The sequence below is a fragment of the Pholcus phalangioides genome, unplaced genomic scaffold (genome assembly GCF_987345545.1).
Source record: "Pholcus phalangioides strain wild (caught in Gottingen) unplaced genomic scaffold, Ppha-v1.0 ptg000006l_1, whole genome shotgun sequence".
Classification (NCBI taxonomy): domain Eukaryota; kingdom Metazoa; phylum Arthropoda; class Arachnida; order Araneae; family Pholcidae; genus Pholcus; species Pholcus phalangioides.
In genome coordinates, this window is record NW_028301599.1 from 3,048,116 (window position 1) to 3,066,539 (window position 18,424).

Here is an 18,424-nt window from a genome sequence, read left to right on the forward strand (position 1 = left end):
GATGCCCCCTTCTTATCCTCGTACTAGAACTTTTGTCAGTTGGAGTAACCCTCCCGCCCCCAGGAAATGTTATACTTCTCAAAATTTGCATTTTTAATTTTTAAATTCCCGGGGGTCCCCCCTCAACTCCAGTTCTTTTATTTTCCCTTGTTACCCTCTTCTCCGGATACTCCCACCCCCCGGGAAAGCTTCGATATCTCTCTGAGATGGGAAGCGGGGTGTGTCCGGTCCTTCAATGTTACTCTTCTGTTATTCAAAAAGGTAAACTATTTACTTCGAGGAAGCTAACAAGAAATGTCAATTACTTAGTTTGCTCCTTGAAAAAAAAAAATGTCCGCACAGTCATCTTCTATATAGTAACTTAACATTTTATTTTACTATATTATTAAAAAAAATGAAATTATGTAAATTTTTCAGTAGGTCATTTTTATTATAACTAGCTGGTTATACCCGCGACTTCGCTCGCGTGTATTTCGTAATCTGAAAATTCCCCTTATGACCTTTTTAGGTGTTGAATTTTGAGAAATCCCTTCTCCCTCGCTTAGCGAGTTTATTATTATTATCTCTTACCTTGATTCTGGAATAACCGCTTTCATTAATTTTGAAGTTATCAATTTTTTCATCAATCAGAAATTATCTTTCATTAATGCTGGAGTTATCACGCTCATTTTAATTTTGGAATTATCCCTTCTTTTTTCCCTTAATTCTGGAATTATCTTTCATTTATTCTCGAATGATCTTCCATTATAATTCTGGAGTAATCGCTTTCAATTATTTTGGAATTATTACTTCATTAATGCTGAAAAATTTCCTCTTTCATTAATATTTGGAATTATGTCTTTAATAATTCTAGAAATTTTTTCCTCTCATTTTAATTTAGAATTATCTAATTCTAGAATGTGTTTTGCATTAATTCTGGAGAGAGAATTCCGGCTTTCATTAATTCTGGAATTATCTTTCATTTATTCTAGATTGTATTCTTTCATCAATGCTGAAAATATCTTTATATATAATTCTGGAATTATCTTTCATTAATGCTGAAATTCTCATTAATTTTGGAATTATCACTTATCAATGCTGAAATTATATAGATCTCTTGCATTAATTCTAGAATATTTTCTTTCATTAATTTTTTTCCTGAGACCATCTCATCGATGCTGAAATTATTTTTCATTTGTTTTAAATTCCTGTGAATGCCATAACAACGGGGATTGTGTTTTTTTCGCCGAGTCACGTGATCTTCCGACGAAAGATGTTGTGGTCAGTTTTCAGCACTGCCAAGGCGGAGACCGCTGCCGTTATACTCTCTCCAGCTCGATGACATATACCAATTAAAATATGTGATGAATAATACTTAACATTTATTTTACTACGAAGAAAGCCATTACAGCATTTATTTATTGTGTAATACTGTTGGCCTTTCAAAGGCCTATACGAGAGGACGCGATGTGGATTTACACATTCATGCTTTGTAACATTTGACGAGAGATCGGAGATCGCGGGTGAATTAACAATAGTGGAGGGGAGATTGCTCTATTCAACTTCATGGCATTGGGGAAAACTTTAAAACAGTCTGTAGAGGCAAATAGGTTTTATTTTTTTTGGGGTGGTCAAGTCTACTGTAAACATAAAAAGGCTTAGTCATAATACCGGATGTATCGAAATTTAGATGACCACGAGTAATCTTATAAAACATGGCTAAACGTGAGATAAATCGGTGAGTAGCGAGTGGGTGGAGATTAAGTTAGAGTTTAAAATCGGAAACTGAACTGAAAGAGGACCAGCAATCGGGAATATTTTCGTGATTTTGGATATTTTCAAGGTTATCGATATTACTAGAGGTGGGGGGGGGGGTCCCAGACCTCGGCTGCATAAGAACGAGAGAAATACAAGTTTGCTGGCAGAGAAGTCGGACGTCACGAGTAGAATGTTTCAAGTTGCGGCGAAGAAAGTTTTAGACATTTCTGGTGGACATAATCGATATGATTATTCCAACGTAGGTCAGCCGAGATTATGACGGCCATGAATGAATGCCAGAACTTTGCCACCGGACTTATCCCGTTGCCGAGATCTCTTCCAGCCCAGCTTCGTGGCAGAGTCTGGAACACTATTGTGTGTCAAAAAAACCTTTTTTACAACATATTTCCCCCGGACAATAGGGTACTCGAGAGAGAGATATATATATTATGACGGCCAGATATTTAAAGAGAAACTTGGGATATGGTTAAATTATTGATCGACTATGTGAATTCGATTTATAAATTTGTTAGAAAACATTCTGTGGAAGCAGTGTTTTACTTTTACAGGGTGAAACATCTGAATTTTAAAAATTCACATGTTTAAAAAACTATTTGTCCTGCACTTGATGCAGTCATCTGGTTATCGTAAACAAAAATAGTTATTACTTTTATATTTCAAAATACCAACAACTTGCATAAGGGATGTTACGGGTTAAAAAAAATTAAATGGTACTTTGAAAGTATTGTCAGTAGTAAACGGGTTGACCAATAGCTGCAATAAGGAGCCGTAAAAAAGAAAAAGGGTCAGAATATCTGATTTTACTAAAATTCGAGACATTTTAACTCTAGAGAGCAGGAGTCACTTGTCTGAATGAGGAGTTGGCAGGTCTTTTAATCACTCTAGAACTATAAAAAAGACAAAAATGCACATTTAAAAAAATTGGGTTTTATTAGACTGTCAAAAATCCATTATATGAAGATGTAACAAATTATATATATCAAACTATCACATTCCTCTTACACTCATTACAGCACAACACACACATGCGCACGACCTTGATTAAAATATATATCCCCACTTCAACACTGTAGAAACATTTTACACTAATTAGACATAATACTTTACACTTACATAGCACTTTTTTTTCCAAGCTCGACTGTGTATAGTAGTCCTGCTCTTCGAGATAAAAACTCGAGTATAGTCTAATACTAGATTATATTCGCGAAAATTTACCAGGTAGTTTCTTTGTCGGTATTTTCGTCTTCGAATATAGATTTTTTTCTTGTGTATTCATTCGGCTGGTATCACTGCTTCGTCACCCATATCATCGGTTTCGTCCGGTTTTGGAGGGGCTATTTTGGCCAGCTGTGGCTCGAGAATCCAAAGAAGCCCGATGCTAATCGCCACGGAACCAGTTATGAAAAACATCTTGTCGTAGGAACCAAGATTGTCTCTGAAATAACCTATGAGATAAAAGTTCGGTTAGTTATGAGTTTTAGTTTGCGATGTTCAGTGCTGTGTTCAGCTTTCAAAAGATAAATATACACTTAGTTTTCTTAATAAATTAATATTACTCAAAAACAATATCAAATGAATAAATGTTAAAATAAATTTTGTAAATCTGTGGACAGGCCATAAAAATATTCATTATCCCATCTTTAGTACAAACTCTCACTAAGAGATGACACTTCTAAGCCACGATAAATGAATGTGTAATACTCTCAGAATGCCCTCCGTCAGCCAAATGTAGTTAATCTGAACGAAATCACGGGTCAGACATATTAACATTATATCTATATTTCCGGTAAAGTGACACTACCTCTACTACTTGACTGTACATGCAACTCATTCCTCTGAGAAATTTGAGTTTCTGCATATCGGAAAGAGTGTTCGTGTCCTTAACGTGTTTTTTGTCAGAGTTATAAGTGTTTTGTGTTCGAGAGATGCTGCTACTACTGGTGTTGACAGCCATCACCAGACCAACCCACCCCCGCTGCCCCCATAGGGTTATAAGCTGGTTTACCACAAGGGCATGTGTCGACAACAATCCAGACCTATCACTCGAGCGATTTACTGCCTGTTACCACTGAAGGGGTGGGTTCATGCGGAAACTTTGGTAACATCTGCCTCACGGACACCATAAAAGTGGCTAGGCTGCCGCAGACTCACTCGCGAGCGCGACCGCTCCCCCTCACGCTTCTACGCAGTGCCCGCCACCATACGCCATTTGGGCACGTTCATAGTGATCCGCCGCAGTTGCAAAAATCGAGGTAATCCTGCGTGATTCCAGCTTGTGGTGGCCATAGTTGGCCGCTCGCGAGTGCGTCCGCCTGCATGACCAGTTTGCATCATGTAGTCATCAACGTGAGGTTCCTTATGTATTTTGTTGACAACAGATATTCATCAAAATTAAACGTGAATGACCAACATCCATGCATAGGCGGCGATAGACTTGAAATTCTGGGGGGCACGGCTATTATTGCTGGGGGTAATTATACTATTATACTGACACGATGATGTCAATTCTTATATACATTAAATCAGTCGACTCCACCTTGGACGCTGGGGGGGGGGGGTGCGATGCCCCCCACATCTCCGCCCATGCATCCATGAAATGAATAGGGCTCGCCTTCGGGGGATGAACTTTAGCTCGATGGGGCCCTGGGCAAGAGTGATACTGGGGGGCGCCACTAGACTGTTGTCGAAGAGGTTTGGTACGTCAAACAGTGCATTTTTGTAAACACATCAAAAAAGAATACATTTCTAATTTAAAATAGTGCATAATGTAAAATTCCCTACGAAATGTCATAAAATTTAAAGGATTGCTAATCTTTAAGGTTTGATAATGTAATCGGGAGGTGCTGCCATCTTCCTTTCATAATGGAAGTAAGAGTAACAAGCATTTTCGCATTTATCCAAGTGCATCGTGTCATTGAAGTAAAGCGGCTACTAGAATCACTACACATAGAGAAATGATTTGCTCAACTACATCCAGCGTTTAAGATTTTCTAATCCACAACAATCCTACAAGAACCGTAAAAAAATATTAAGCATTGCGAATACGAGGGACCTATTCAGGGATTAGTTGGAACATTGACAACAGTCATTGCTCCAAGACCTGAAACTTCAGCAATCCGATGAAGCATAAATCTATTTTGCAGGTACCAAAATGTATCGGGTGATTCGTCGAAGATATTACAGATGATTCAGCAGCAATGCTATCTGTCGGCAACAAGATATTTTAACATTATATACTAACAAGACATTGAATGGCCAGACCCTCCACTTCCCATCCCATGGGAGATTTCAAAGCTACCAACATGACAGCATTCTAAATCAACTTTCAGAATTGTTCCACGGATCTACCACCAGAACATACTTTTTCGTCTGGTATTACCTTTTGAAAAATTCAGTCCATTTCAGAACACCCTGTACATTTTATTGAACTACAGATAACTATTAAACTACTCACCAATGAAAGCAGGAAGTCCCAATCCCAAGACACCGGGTACGAAGTTGATACACCCCATTGCAATCGACTGCTCCTTGCGCTGAAGATACTTCGAGATCAGGACCGGGTGCCTGATGAACACGGCTCCGACGAACATCCCGAACAGAGACACCGTGAACATGAACAAGTACCTTTCGTGAACAAGTGGCAGAGTAGCTGTGAGAACGCCCTGAATGACCATCGCGCACATCATGAACCTAGGCAGGCTGAGGACGTTCCTATCTGTCACCCATCCGAGTCCTACCCTCCCCAGGAGGTCACCGGCCGACAACGCTGCTATTATGTACTTGCCGTCGTCTTCCTGGAGGCCCTTGTCTATACCGTAGTCGACGAGGACAGTCACGAACGGGACGAAGGTCAGGATGTGGACGACGCGACACAGACATACCAGTATGAAGAAAGGATTGTAATTCAATTTAAGAGCCGTCTTCAGGTGTTCGCGGAATCCGTCTTTCTTAATCATTGGTAATTTGATCTTCTTCGGGACAAAGTTCTGGAGACTTGCCAGATCTGATAACTTGCCCTTGCGGTCTTTGCTGTCTGGATCTATGGCCACGTGCACAGTATCCGGATTCAGTGGCAATTGGCTGTTCTGTTTACACACTTCAACTATTTCCGCAACTATTTCTCTGGCGTGACTTTCCGTGAGTTCCCTACTTGTCTGCAGCCCCTTCACGAGCGATTCCACATTTTCAATCGGGAAATTGCACATTTTCTTTACGAACTGATGTCGTGCTTTGCATTTGATTGGCTGAATGGAATGGCGATCTGTATCGGGAATGTCTTTGGTAACAGCCGTACTACTGCTCTTGACTTTTTGCGCAGTCTCGTAGAGATTGTCGACCATCTCGATAACCCATGAAGGCAATGAGTTATCTTCTGTCTCCGTTCGACGTTGATTGTCCAACTTATTGATGTCTTCGGCGATATTTCTGAGCTCCTCGTCCGATCGGAAAACGTTCGAGACCGTTTCAACGACCAGAAATTTATCGTAGTGGTACCAGTAATACAGATCTGGATTATCAACCCGTTCTTTCTGCGTGGTCTCCGTTACAATACCACTATCCAAAGAAATGGTTTTTTCCGAAACGTCATCGTCCAGAATCTGTTCGCTCGTGTCTGGATGATCCAAGACAGTGGCGTCGCTGTTCTCGTCCAGTTTTGGTTCCTTTTCGGGACCAGATGATTTCTGTACTTGTTTCTTGAGCCATGCAGGTTTCCTAAGAATCATCGCTGCTGGAATTATGTGCATTATTATAGCAGATATTATCAGAAACGTTCCCTGGAGACCAAAATTATGAAGCAGGTATTCGATCAGCACAGGGAACACGAATGAGCCGACGCATCCACCGGAAAACGATAGCCCCGAAGCTGTACTCTTATGCTTCTTGAAGTGTTGACCAGTCACGACTTGGATCAGGGTGACTGTCAGAGCGCAACCGACTCCTGCAATAAACAAAATCAGAAATTTAAGATTTCCGGCATTTCTGATTTTTTGTACAATATCAGCGGATACAATTTAGTTGAATATTCAGGAAAAATTGCCTAGTCTATATTTCTCAAAAATATCTCAATCATAAATTCCATGAGATCAGTCATTTTCTTTAAGACACTTTATATGAAACAGAATTTTCATTTGCTATAACTTACCATTGATGCCTCCCCAAAGTATCACGATGAAGTCTATACTTGTGGCGAAATAGCAAGCCGCAGCACTGAACGAAGCAATCACAGCACCAGCCAATGTAACTGAACGGATACCATACTGCTGGCCGAGAATTCCCACGACTGGTCCTGCAGCAAAAGGGGGGGGATCACGATTAACACAAAAATTGATGGGAAATATTTTTGACTGAATGCATAGAACTGAATAATCCAACAAATGGAAATTAAATTAGATTCTGCATAAACTTAAATAATTACTATTATTCTTACATTCAACGACGTTATAAATCTGGCATATTTCTCATTTAGTAATAAAGAAAATGCACATAATAGCAATGCGCCTTGCTCGTCTGTACAAGCTAAATTTACCGCTTCAGGTTCGTAAGCCACCGAAGATTAAGCAGTATATGTGATGCGATACCACTAGCACATGAATTTTAATTTAATGATAATTATTGATACTTTTTAACAGTCGGATCCCCCCGCCCCCACTATTTAATTTACTGAGAAATAGTCCACGGCAGATTTCTTAAGACAGCGGCGAAACTAATCTTGGCAATCCCGGAAGAAACCGAAAGTGGACATGGTTTCGGTATCGCTCGAGTATAGTGAGAGTTTAAGAAAGTAATCTGTATAATGAAGTGACGATCACATGTCGGATAATGTCAGAAACGGTTCCTGAAAACCTAAATTTCGAAACTAGCATTCAATGATTACAGAAGGTACCTTGCGATACTATTATCTTATTTCAAGGATGTGATTGCCAGGAAAAGGTTCCCCTTCCTGTATAATAGTCAGACTTGTTTATAACGATCCCGCTTTTAACGAGTCTGGATTTAACGAGCAAACTGATCAATTTTGTTCGGTGAAATGGTAATTGTATAGAGATTCTGTCACCGATTTTTCCGAATTTTCATTTTTTGGACTTGAAAACTGATTCAACGAGAATTTTCTCTAAAAAAAACGAACGCTCATTAAAAGCAGGCCCGATTGTATTCTACTGTATTCTCTTCTCATGAATAAAATGATAAAATAGAACTCATGGTAGGGTTCATGTTCCGAACAATTTTAACCGAAATTTCACTGGTGTACAGGGGTCATTAGTTGCAGTCGGCTCCACTTAGTCAATATCAACGATTCCCATACACAATATCCGATTAAGTGGAGAACAATTTAATCGATATTTTTTATAACGTTATTATAGCTTGCGTATTAAAAAAAGCCGATGAAAGATCACAGCTGCTCGATCAAATCAGACCTCAAAAATGAAATGACAATTAATTTTAATTACATCGATCACAATACCCAAAATTTTTATGTTTCGTTAGGAAAGTCAGCGCCCTCTATAAGTTCAGAAAAATAAAATGTACGTATTGAAGAAAACTTGAATATTTGGAGGCCATTGGGAACACTGGCCGTTAAAAAGACTAATTTCAAATGTTTCATTAACTAAAAACATTATGTGCATAGTGGTTGATGGGTATTGACAGTTGATGTGTGATGCGCAATATCTGATTCAGCGGGAGAACTTTTACATTTACCGGAGGATTTTATTAGTTTACGCTGGGCCGATTTTACACGTTTCAAGTGGCGTTGCATCCACAAAGAAAAAAAGCCATATACAGGGGTAGGTACCCTTTTGATTTGACTCAACAATGAATTGCTGAATATTTTCAGCATTCATTTTGGCCGAGGACTAAATTTATTCAAACGTTTGATCGATCAATAAGTGGAAGTACCTGTAAATCCTATTTTATTTTCAGCAATGGAAATAAGTCTAATTTGAACCGAACACGATCCACCCTTTGTCGCCGAATAGAAATACAGTAACACCTCTTTTGCTGTCACAGGCGCGACAAAAAAAAAAATTCATCCGTACGTAAAAGAGTAACCATCAATCATGGGTTTCAAATGCACCGTTATTATGCAAGGGGAAATTATTTGGCCGCAAAAGAAGGGTGACAGCATCTGAGGGTTGTCCGTTGAGAGAGTTTGCTATTGTATGTCGACATTTAAATCGTATAAATTCAGCCCGATAAAGAATTAGTGAAAACTGAGAGGGAATCATAACTCCTCAGTCATAAATTCAGGCTAAACCCTGAATTTCAACATCGTTTAAGGTAAATATTCCACCTACATTCCTTGAAACTTTTTATCGAATAGTTACACTTTAGGTTTGCACAAACAAGATTCTCTATTTACGTCTCATTCATTTCGTTGGATAAACAAAAATCTTCCTTATGCGAGGTTTTCGTTTATCCGGATGAATCTGTTTCAACAGACACATTTCATTTTGAACTAGATAGAGGTCCATAAATCTGACAAGATACGTGGATGGAACTAAGTTAAATCGCGTACCATAATATTTGCTTTTTTGTGGTTCCTGCTGAGTAAATTGGTGTTATAATTCCCAAAGGTGCCATTTTGCCTGAAGTTTGGGAGTTTTTTCCTCCAAACCACTCTGACTCAAGTGTGTTTTCGATTAAACTATAAATAGTCGCGAGATTCTTTTTTTCCTGCGTGAGCAAACATTCAATACACTGCCTTAAAGACATTATGAAAGCTTGTCATACTTGGAGGACAATGCAAGACTGACTAAATCTATGAATGGACTACGACAACCATTTCATCATCCGCAATGGATAAAAATGTGAAATTGACCAAAAAGTTTTATCCATGTTTGACAAACAGGCGAGATTAATGTATTTGCACAACTTCAACAAATGACTCAATTATGTAATTTAGTCATGGAAATAATCGTAATCTTGTCTTTATTGAAAATATAAGGAAAAACGTGAGACATTTTATAAAAAAAAAAGTTGGGATTGCCTAAATTACGGGAATGTCCCGTTAAATACGGGTCACTGTATATACAAGTTTCTGGCCCGCGAGCAGTAGAAATACCACATAATTTACCCGTGGACTGGAAAAAGCTATGCACTCCGATCTAAATTATTTTCAAACTAACGCATGTAATGTGTTTTATCTACTTAACTACGCAGTGTGTGCTTACCTAATAAGTTCTTCGTCGATGTCCTGATGCTAGACGGATAAGCGGCTTCCCCTCTACTGACCTCGAACACATCGATATAAGCGACATACATGATACCGGATATCCGGGCCAGACCAGCTATGATAAACGTTATCGAACAGGCCGCGAGAGCCACGCACCAGGCCCAGACGCCATCGGGTCCGTCCATCTGGAATTTCCGTTTGTTCTTCGGTGAGCCATCGCCGTAGATTTTCGTACTGAAAAATATAGGTTATTTTATACTTTGGAAAAAGTAGTATAAATTAGAACATATTCGTACCTAACTAAATTGACGCGTTCTCCATCTTTATGAAAAGGAAATACAGTAGACGCAGTTTATTTATTCGGGTATTGTTATAACTCACAAAGTAAGGAATGGACCAATATCATAACATGGGAAAAACATTGGTCTAGTTAGCGGGCTTCGGTTAATGTTATCAATTTTTCTTTTTTGTCAAAAGTATTTTTTTGCCCCTTTTGAACTTGGAGTGGAACAGTATTTTTTTTCCCATAAGTTATTAACCAAACTGCAAGACTGTAGGAGTTCGAGTGTACCCCGCGTTAGCTTACTCTCATATAAGCCGGGAAACTCAAGATATGCTGACACACGTAAGTGATATCTGCTTCAGCACTTTTAATAGCAGGGGGACGGTTCCCACGCTTATCATTAAGTATGATTCCACTGAAAGATGCTTTCTTCTGTTTTACTAATTCATTCAGAAAATCTCGAGTTTCTCCAAATATGGTAAGAAAACATTCCTTGCATACTCCAATTCTAGACCCATTTCCTTCATCATAGTTTCCCACCCTCCCCAACCCATAGGATCCGCTGTTATACCCGTATCTTCTACCGCCCCCTGCCCCCGGAACATTCCATCGCCCACGTTGGGAATCACTGTTTTATATTATATTGAACTGTGATTTCCCTTTTGGATGTGTTGTTCGTCTTTGTTCTTGATTTCATTTTTATTTCTAGAAGGCCTCCGATATAGTTTCGTTGCTCATATCGAGAAAGGAGTTTTCTGTATTCTGCATAAAAATTCCTTTTCTTATGTTTAAATTAATTTTATCCTTGCATTTGTTTTTGCATCCTTCTAATTCTCTCATTAGGCCTTGCTGGATGGACCTTGCCTGCAGATGTAATAAATTCTTCTCCTGTAACCAATCATCTTGCATACTCTGTTCCCAATGCCCTGTTCGAGAAGTAATAGCCTCTATAATCGATGTACGCATGAAAATACTTTTGCAATGGCTTATCTATTTGTGGAAACAAACGTAATGCATAAAAAAAAGTCCCTTCAGTTGACCAGATCATTACCTCCTAGATGCAATATCTGACCGATTCACAATTATTTGGCCGAAAAACTTTCTGGGGGGGGGGGGAAGAGATCTGTAGAAATCATAAATTACATAAAATGTACGGTAATTTTTAAAACTCATTACACAGTTCAATTCAAACTCCTCACATTGGATAAATATCATTGATTAAAAATACGATTTCAGCTTAAAACAAAAATATCCTGCTCCAGAACAAAATGAAACGCTACGATTGACCATTAATAGCAACCAGTTTTGAGGAAAATAAAAACTGAATTGCTCCGTCCTCATACGTATGGTCATCTTGCTCTTTTAACTCTGTCGGATCGAGTTATCAATCCGTTATTGTTATCAGAAATACAGTTCCGATGTGATCACGCTGAACGGCTTGTACTGAGCAAACGAGGATTTTCATTGATCTACGAGAGAAAGTTTTGGTTTTTAGCTTGTGAGCTAAAGATGAATTCCCACATTTGAGAATAGCTACAAAAAAAAAAAAAAAACCCTGTAAACATGTTTTTATTCTACTGTATTTAGATACGGATCTTCCTTTTCCAAAAGGTTAAACATTACAAAAACCACGGTGTTGATGTTTTTATTAGAAATAACGGTGCAGGAAGAGAAACAGGCAGAAAAGGAAAAACAGACTACATGCGCCTACGCAAAAACTCAGTATATTATCCAATTACTATAAGCGTTTCCCCATTGTTCCATTCATTATCTTAGTTCGAAAAACTGAATTAATAGCTCTTCAAACGGGGAAAAGTGTTTCGGTTCACGATAATAATTCGGTTTACCTTGTATTAACAATGTGATCCAGACGCAACAGAAAATTTCTAAAGTTAATTCGAAATACGGTCGATACCACTTATTAGAATCATGGATAATGTTATCATCCGGCTATTATCACTTTCGCAGAGAACGGAACTGACCAATATCATACACACGGGAAAAAATTCTTTGTAGTTATCGGGACTCTGGATAATGCTATTAATTTTTTCTTTCGGAAGGTTTTCCGCGTCCTGAAGCTAAAAAGTTTAAACCTTATTTTTCCCCAGTAAGTATTCGTTATCAGGCTGCCAGACTATACAGGAGGCTGGAAGGCGTTCTTCTCCCCCCCCCCCTCCCTTGAGAAACATTTCCGCATTAATGTCGTAATCAGTCCGTAGTATATTTGCTGTGATCTACGTACGTGTGGAGCTGCTTTTGCAATGAGCTTCCAATAGTAAATGCAAATGTATGACAGAGACCCCCCCCCCTCTTTTTCCTTCACTTCTTGATCAGTTTCATTTAAATGGATTCAAATTTCTCGCATTAGTTGATTTTTGTTGAAACTAGGGGTTCGTATATTGGCAAAGTTATTTTATGACCACCCTGTACTTTAAAGTACTCGATGGGGAATCGTATGGATACGCCGTTCGTTTATTCCTTGTGTTTTCTATAGCCAAAGCTGTAAGAAAGCCTTTGAAACGTTCTTGTTAATTAAGCACTAGAACCTTCACGTTTTCATTCTTTCTAATCATAACAATATATTATATACCCTTCACAGGCACCCTTAATACAAACGAGTGCCAACAAAATGGTTGCTGGTGGGTGAAAAGAAATGCTATGAAGTGTTTCTGTTCACTCCTCGCACTGCTGTTCCTTCTCATTAATCACTATCAAAAATCTGGCAGTCTGTTGGAAGGATTTACCTGAAGTTGGCTAGCTTTCTATTCGAATGCATTTTATTCTGAAAATAACCTTCATTCATTCCCGTTTGTATATACCCTATCAATTCTTGTTGACAGACACACGGTCGGAATCATCGATATTGTAAGAATTGTGGAACTTTGTTGAGATCACATGCAGTTTGATTTGAAAAAAATGAATATTTTTCTAATACTCTCTCCCGGATCTAAATCCGAACACAACTGTGACATGATTAAAGGGAACTAATGCTGAGGCAGTGGCCAAAAAAAAAAAATGGGGTCGGCTCCAATCTCTTCGAAAAACCTTTGTCAGGATCACCGCTCCCCGTCACACCTGATAAAGGTTGTAGGCGCACAGTTTGATAACCCCTTGTATATAGAACGAAATGTTCTGGAGTCCTCTCCTGAAACGTGAGATTACCGTACGTAGCTACTTCCTAGTTAATGCACAACGTAATTAATATATCTATATTACTTATATATATAGTATAATAGTTTCCCCACAGTAATTGTTGAACAGAATTCCTTGCAGTCATTAAATTTTCAACATTTGACACTTTCCTAAATAGTCCAAGACAATATTCATACTCCCCTTTAACTGAGCTCAAAAGAGCCTTATTCTCCTCCACCATGGAGTAACTCAATATTACACTGGCATAAAATTTTAAATATGCCTCAACAGACCAAGACTGAATAAGCAAGATCAAACCAAGCTTTTATTGATTAACCTTATATGACTGGAAAACTTGACCTCTCGTGATCTTTTGAATTGCGATTTCCATATATTATATTATATATTTTTCATAAATAACCTAAACATTCAAAAATTAATAATACTATTAAAGTAAGCAGCACAAACTGATAATTATAAAAATCGTGTATACTAGGTATTAAATAGGCATCGATCACGTTTTCCCATACAAATAAACCCTAGATTTAGCCGCTACTTAATATTCGATTGTTTTCGAGAGTTGAATAAATTTCAAGTTTAAAAGAATGCAAATAAGTTTTGTATTTAAAATAGTTTTGAATGCGAAAATATATACGTACGAATTTCTCTCCAAATATAAAATTACTGTTTACCGATCCAGGATCGATTAGATTAACGATCCAGAAGATCACACTGGTGACTCACGAAAATCGATAAGTTCTATCACGTGACCGAAAAATTACATCAAGCATTACACTTCAAATATTATATTTAGTACTGGAGACATTATATTAATTGCGTGAAATGACATACTTGCTACTGTATTTACCGCTCCTCTTCTGACTCGGCTCGACCTCGAGGTTGACCGTCAACGTTTCCTTCATGACGCAATAACACGTTTCGAGTCGCAATGGACAAAAAATATTATTAAAAAATTAGATGTTCGGAAATTCAATTCCGTCGCGTTAATAAAATAAAATCAGTTGAATTAGAACCGATGTCAATAGGTTTTCTTTCTCTTGTGCGGCAAAAGCCAACGAAACGTTTTGACGTGCTGTAGATCGGTGTTCAGAGCGACAAAGTTACCAAAGGCCAATGTTGTTAAACCGAACAGCATCTCACTCTTCAGCATCCACGGACGAAAGAACGTTCTTTCCACCGCAGCAGCGGATAGTCAGCTGTTCTTATGTCTGTCTGTCTGCCGACCTTTTTTGCTTTTAAAATCGTTGGCAAGAATCCAATCGGGATCATCCATCCGACTTTTTTCCTCTCTATCTTGGCTTCGAGGAGGGGAAAAAAAACCAAGGTGGGACGTACACAGTATTATTTTTGGTTCTTTTTTTTTGCCGGATTTGGCGCATTTATCATCGATCCTCGAAAACTTGGCCGGAGCAAATGACGTTCTTGAATCGATCCACCGGGAACACGTGCACGGGTGGAACGGACGCGTGTTCCGAGAAATGTACACGTGAATGTAATTCTATCGCTGTTTTTTCGGATGGTGGGAAATGCTTCGTAACGCCTGGTAGTACTGCTCGAATTGCAGTACCCAGCTGTGAATAATTTTTTTGTTTTTGTTTTTCTTGTGTAATACGACGTGCCAATGTTGCAGCACGTAACCGACATTTCTCGTTTCTGGACGGTTTTTTTTATGTTCTCTGGGAGTGATTTGAATTTTCGAGTGTCGTGGTACCCCTAGAGTTACAAGTTTAATCCGGTTCCGAAAGTTACTCGTTATCATGAAGAAACTTGAAATAAATCTGTTTACCTGAGATAATGAAAAAGGATGTCTTATATTCATTCCACTTTTTAATACCGTAAATCGTATGAAAATCAAATAGCATGTTGTAGTAAATTTCGTTCCATTTAGAATGTAAGTAATTTTCATTACGGGAAAAAAATACAGTTGGACTGAGCTTTGACCGAATGCGTGGTCTGTATGAGTATAATCTTTCCAGTGTTGCTTAATTAAAGATTCATGGATTCCTTGGATCTCAGTGAGCTTGAATCAGAAAACAACTAACCTATTGCTTTCAACATTACATATTGATATTATTAGGCAAAGGGGTCCCTGGCATTTCTTCTAATGGCACAAAGAGTCTATGGTCTGTATCTTATCGTGAAAGGGGGAGCCGGGAGTTCTGTAAAATACAAAAAGCTAAGAACACCTGATCTAGTGTTTCTTTCGCAGAACGAATGATTTTCGCTGGTTTCTTACAAGTCAGATTTCATAAATGTTTTCGTTGTTAATTATAAATAAACAATAAATTTCTCTTACCTCAAGATCTGGTGGGGGGGTGGTACCAAACTGCAAGGCCCTTTGGTGCGATGTGACCCCACATATCGCACACCCCTTAACCTAAACGGAATCATGGAGATATCGTCGTCTTAAAAGTCTTCAATTTTAATAATAACAAGCCCACATATTTTGTAAAGCTGATTCCTCAGTGCAAAATCTGCTTTACTTTGCACCTACCTTAAATCAGAGCAAAGCCTATTTCTTAGAAAAAATATATATGACAATTTTTTAAAGGCGGTTTAGCGATTTCTGCTATGCCGGGGTTTTAAGGGCGTTTCTGAATTACAGAGCATCAGTCTTGTAATATAGGTTAGCTCTAACTTCAAAGCACTCGAGCTTTCGTGTATGAGAAAATTTTTCTCTTGAATTTTCAACTTGTAAATCGATTAATTTCTAGCAATTACATATTTTGGACCATTCAACCTATTTTCTTTTTCTTTTTTTACCGTATAACTTGCAAGTTGAAACATTCGTAACTGAACAGAGAACTATGTTTTCTACATCCGTCTCTCAATTCTAAAATGACGGTATTTTGGCCAAATTTGCGTTCAGAAACAAACGATTTATTTATTGAGCTGTTTTTGGCTTCATTACTCATATTACTGAACGGAAAACAACAAGTTTCCCAATTATATAAGACATCAGCAACAAATTCAGACATTCTATTTTCATCGATCAACCAATGTTATTCTTCTAGTTCGTTATTTTTCAATCTCTTTTACTCGATCTATTACGATTGCATCATCCAAAGCAATCAGTCGTGTGGGGGAAATTATTAGTATTCGCGAACACGTGCCCGGCTCGCCCTATTATATTTTTAGCGAAATGTCTCAAAACCCCAATTTTTCAGTCCCTTGTCTTCGTGAGATGATAAATGACGCCCATAAATCGGTCGGCCATCATCTGAAGGCGATGGTCGTTTCCTATTGCGGCCATTGCCACCACCATCAAGTTAGAAACGCGTAGAAACAAAGGTTCTTATTTATTCAGTCCCTTTTTATACATTATTATTTTTACCAGTTTCTTTAGCTAATTATGAATTGAGTAAGTTATTAGTTCGTTAACGTGAAAGACCAGGGAGAATGTTTACATTTTGGTCAATAGACATACTGCTATATTTCATGTAGCGGCAAGATATTTGCTGCGGAAAATTCGACCATTGGTTAACGGAAACCAGACTAATTATAGAAGTATTTCATTACGTGATCTCTCTTATGATGTATTTTTGCTTCCAAAGAGAAAATGACGCTTTCTTTTACCCTCAAAAACGCTAATATAAGTGAATTAGTCATTGAATTAGTGGTTTATCCGTCAGATCCCTGTGTATTATGATCTGTTTTTTATCTCATCCATGATACAACTAACTAACTAACCGAGTGGTGGCTTGGTCCATATTCTACGGGATTTCACACCGTAACATCCACCATCAATAGTTTTAGTACGTCTCGAAAATACTTTTAAATAAAAGTAAAAAAATCTCTCTGAAAGGGCCAACCTCCATTTCCCAATAAACCAACTTTACCCATGTGGCCGCTGAATAGAGATGAACTAATACAAATACAACGCCACAACAGACAAAATGCCCAACGAGGTGGCTGAGAAAAAGATGCCCCATAAAAATATGGATGTCATATATTTCAAAAATACAACAACCCAATTAAAAATGCAATTAATAAATATTATAAACACCATACGTGATAAAATATTATACAATGCCCATAAAGAATACTGTATATAGGAAAATATTCCAAACCAGATAAAACTAGCTTCATTCAGAAGTGCTCATCACTGTATGCCAGTGATTCTCAATCTTTTTTAACTCGCGGAGTATACAATTATCTGTGGTGGCATGACATCTCAATAACATTAATGTTGGTTATGAGAATATTACCTTCTCTGCAAAAGTGACAGATACCATAAAAGCTTTGATATTCTACTTCAAAATCACACCAAGGTTTAAATCTTTATAGCAGGAGTGCCCATCCTCCGGCCCGTGAGCCAACTGCAAACAGCCAAGAGGTTCCATCCGGCAATGCTTATGTTAACCACATTTCCTTCATGAAAATACAGAAAATCAGGATTTATACGAGATATCACCTTTTGTTGGGGAAAAAATTGTCAAAGGCAAGTAAGTTTGCCAATTTAAGCTAAAAATATTGAAAAAAAAACAATTAAAGGTGTCAATTTCAGCCAAAAAATATTTTCAAAGCTAAATAAAGTTGCCAATTTAAGCTACAAATATTGTAAAAGGTCATTAAAGATGAGAAGTACAGTCAAAAAAAAATTTCAAGCTCAAGTACCTGAAGCCAGAAAAAAAAAATTCAAAGCCAAGTAAAGTTGCCAATTATTGCTAAAAAAATTGTCAAACGCATTAATTTATTTATGAGTCATAAAAATAATCTTATTTCTTGATTTCAAAAGCCTCTGTGAAAAAAAAGGGGGGAACGAGACATTTCATGTAAAGGTTGGGATGACGAAAATTACGGGAATATCTCGTAAAATATAGGTCATATTGTCACATTATATACGCAAATTTCTGGCCTGGGAGCGGGTCACCTGCTTATATCTCCTCGTTAAGACGGAGCGGTGGGCCATGTTCTGGTTAGGAGGAGCCCTGCAAGCGGAAAAAATACCGCATATCTAATCCACAGACTGAAAAAGTATGCACACCATTGATTTATAGTCAAACCTGTACACACTGTATTTTCAGTCTCAAGACTGGTTCAGGTTAATTTTTGAA

General features: G+C 38.0%; 1 protein-coding gene across 1 annotated transcript in view; it reads right to left on the bottom strand.

Annotated features, from left to right (window-relative positions):
* Positions 1-2,687: 2,687 nt before the first annotated feature.
* Positions 2,688-18,424, bottom strand: part of LOC149085669 (uncharacterized) — a 40,011-nt gene continuing 24,274 nt past the window's right edge. The window contains exons 8-11 of the mRNA XM_089232492.1: positions 9,930-10,165; positions 6,902-7,045; positions 5,213-6,697; positions 2,688-3,203 (exon numbers count right to left, since the gene is read on the bottom strand). Of these exons, the coding sequence (XP_089088618.1) occupies positions 3,031-3,203; positions 5,213-6,697; positions 6,902-7,045; positions 9,930-10,165 (2,038 nt within the window). The 3' untranslated portion in view covers positions 2,688-3,030. The remainder of the gene's footprint in view (positions 3,204-5,212; positions 6,698-6,901; positions 7,046-9,929; positions 10,166-18,424) is intronic.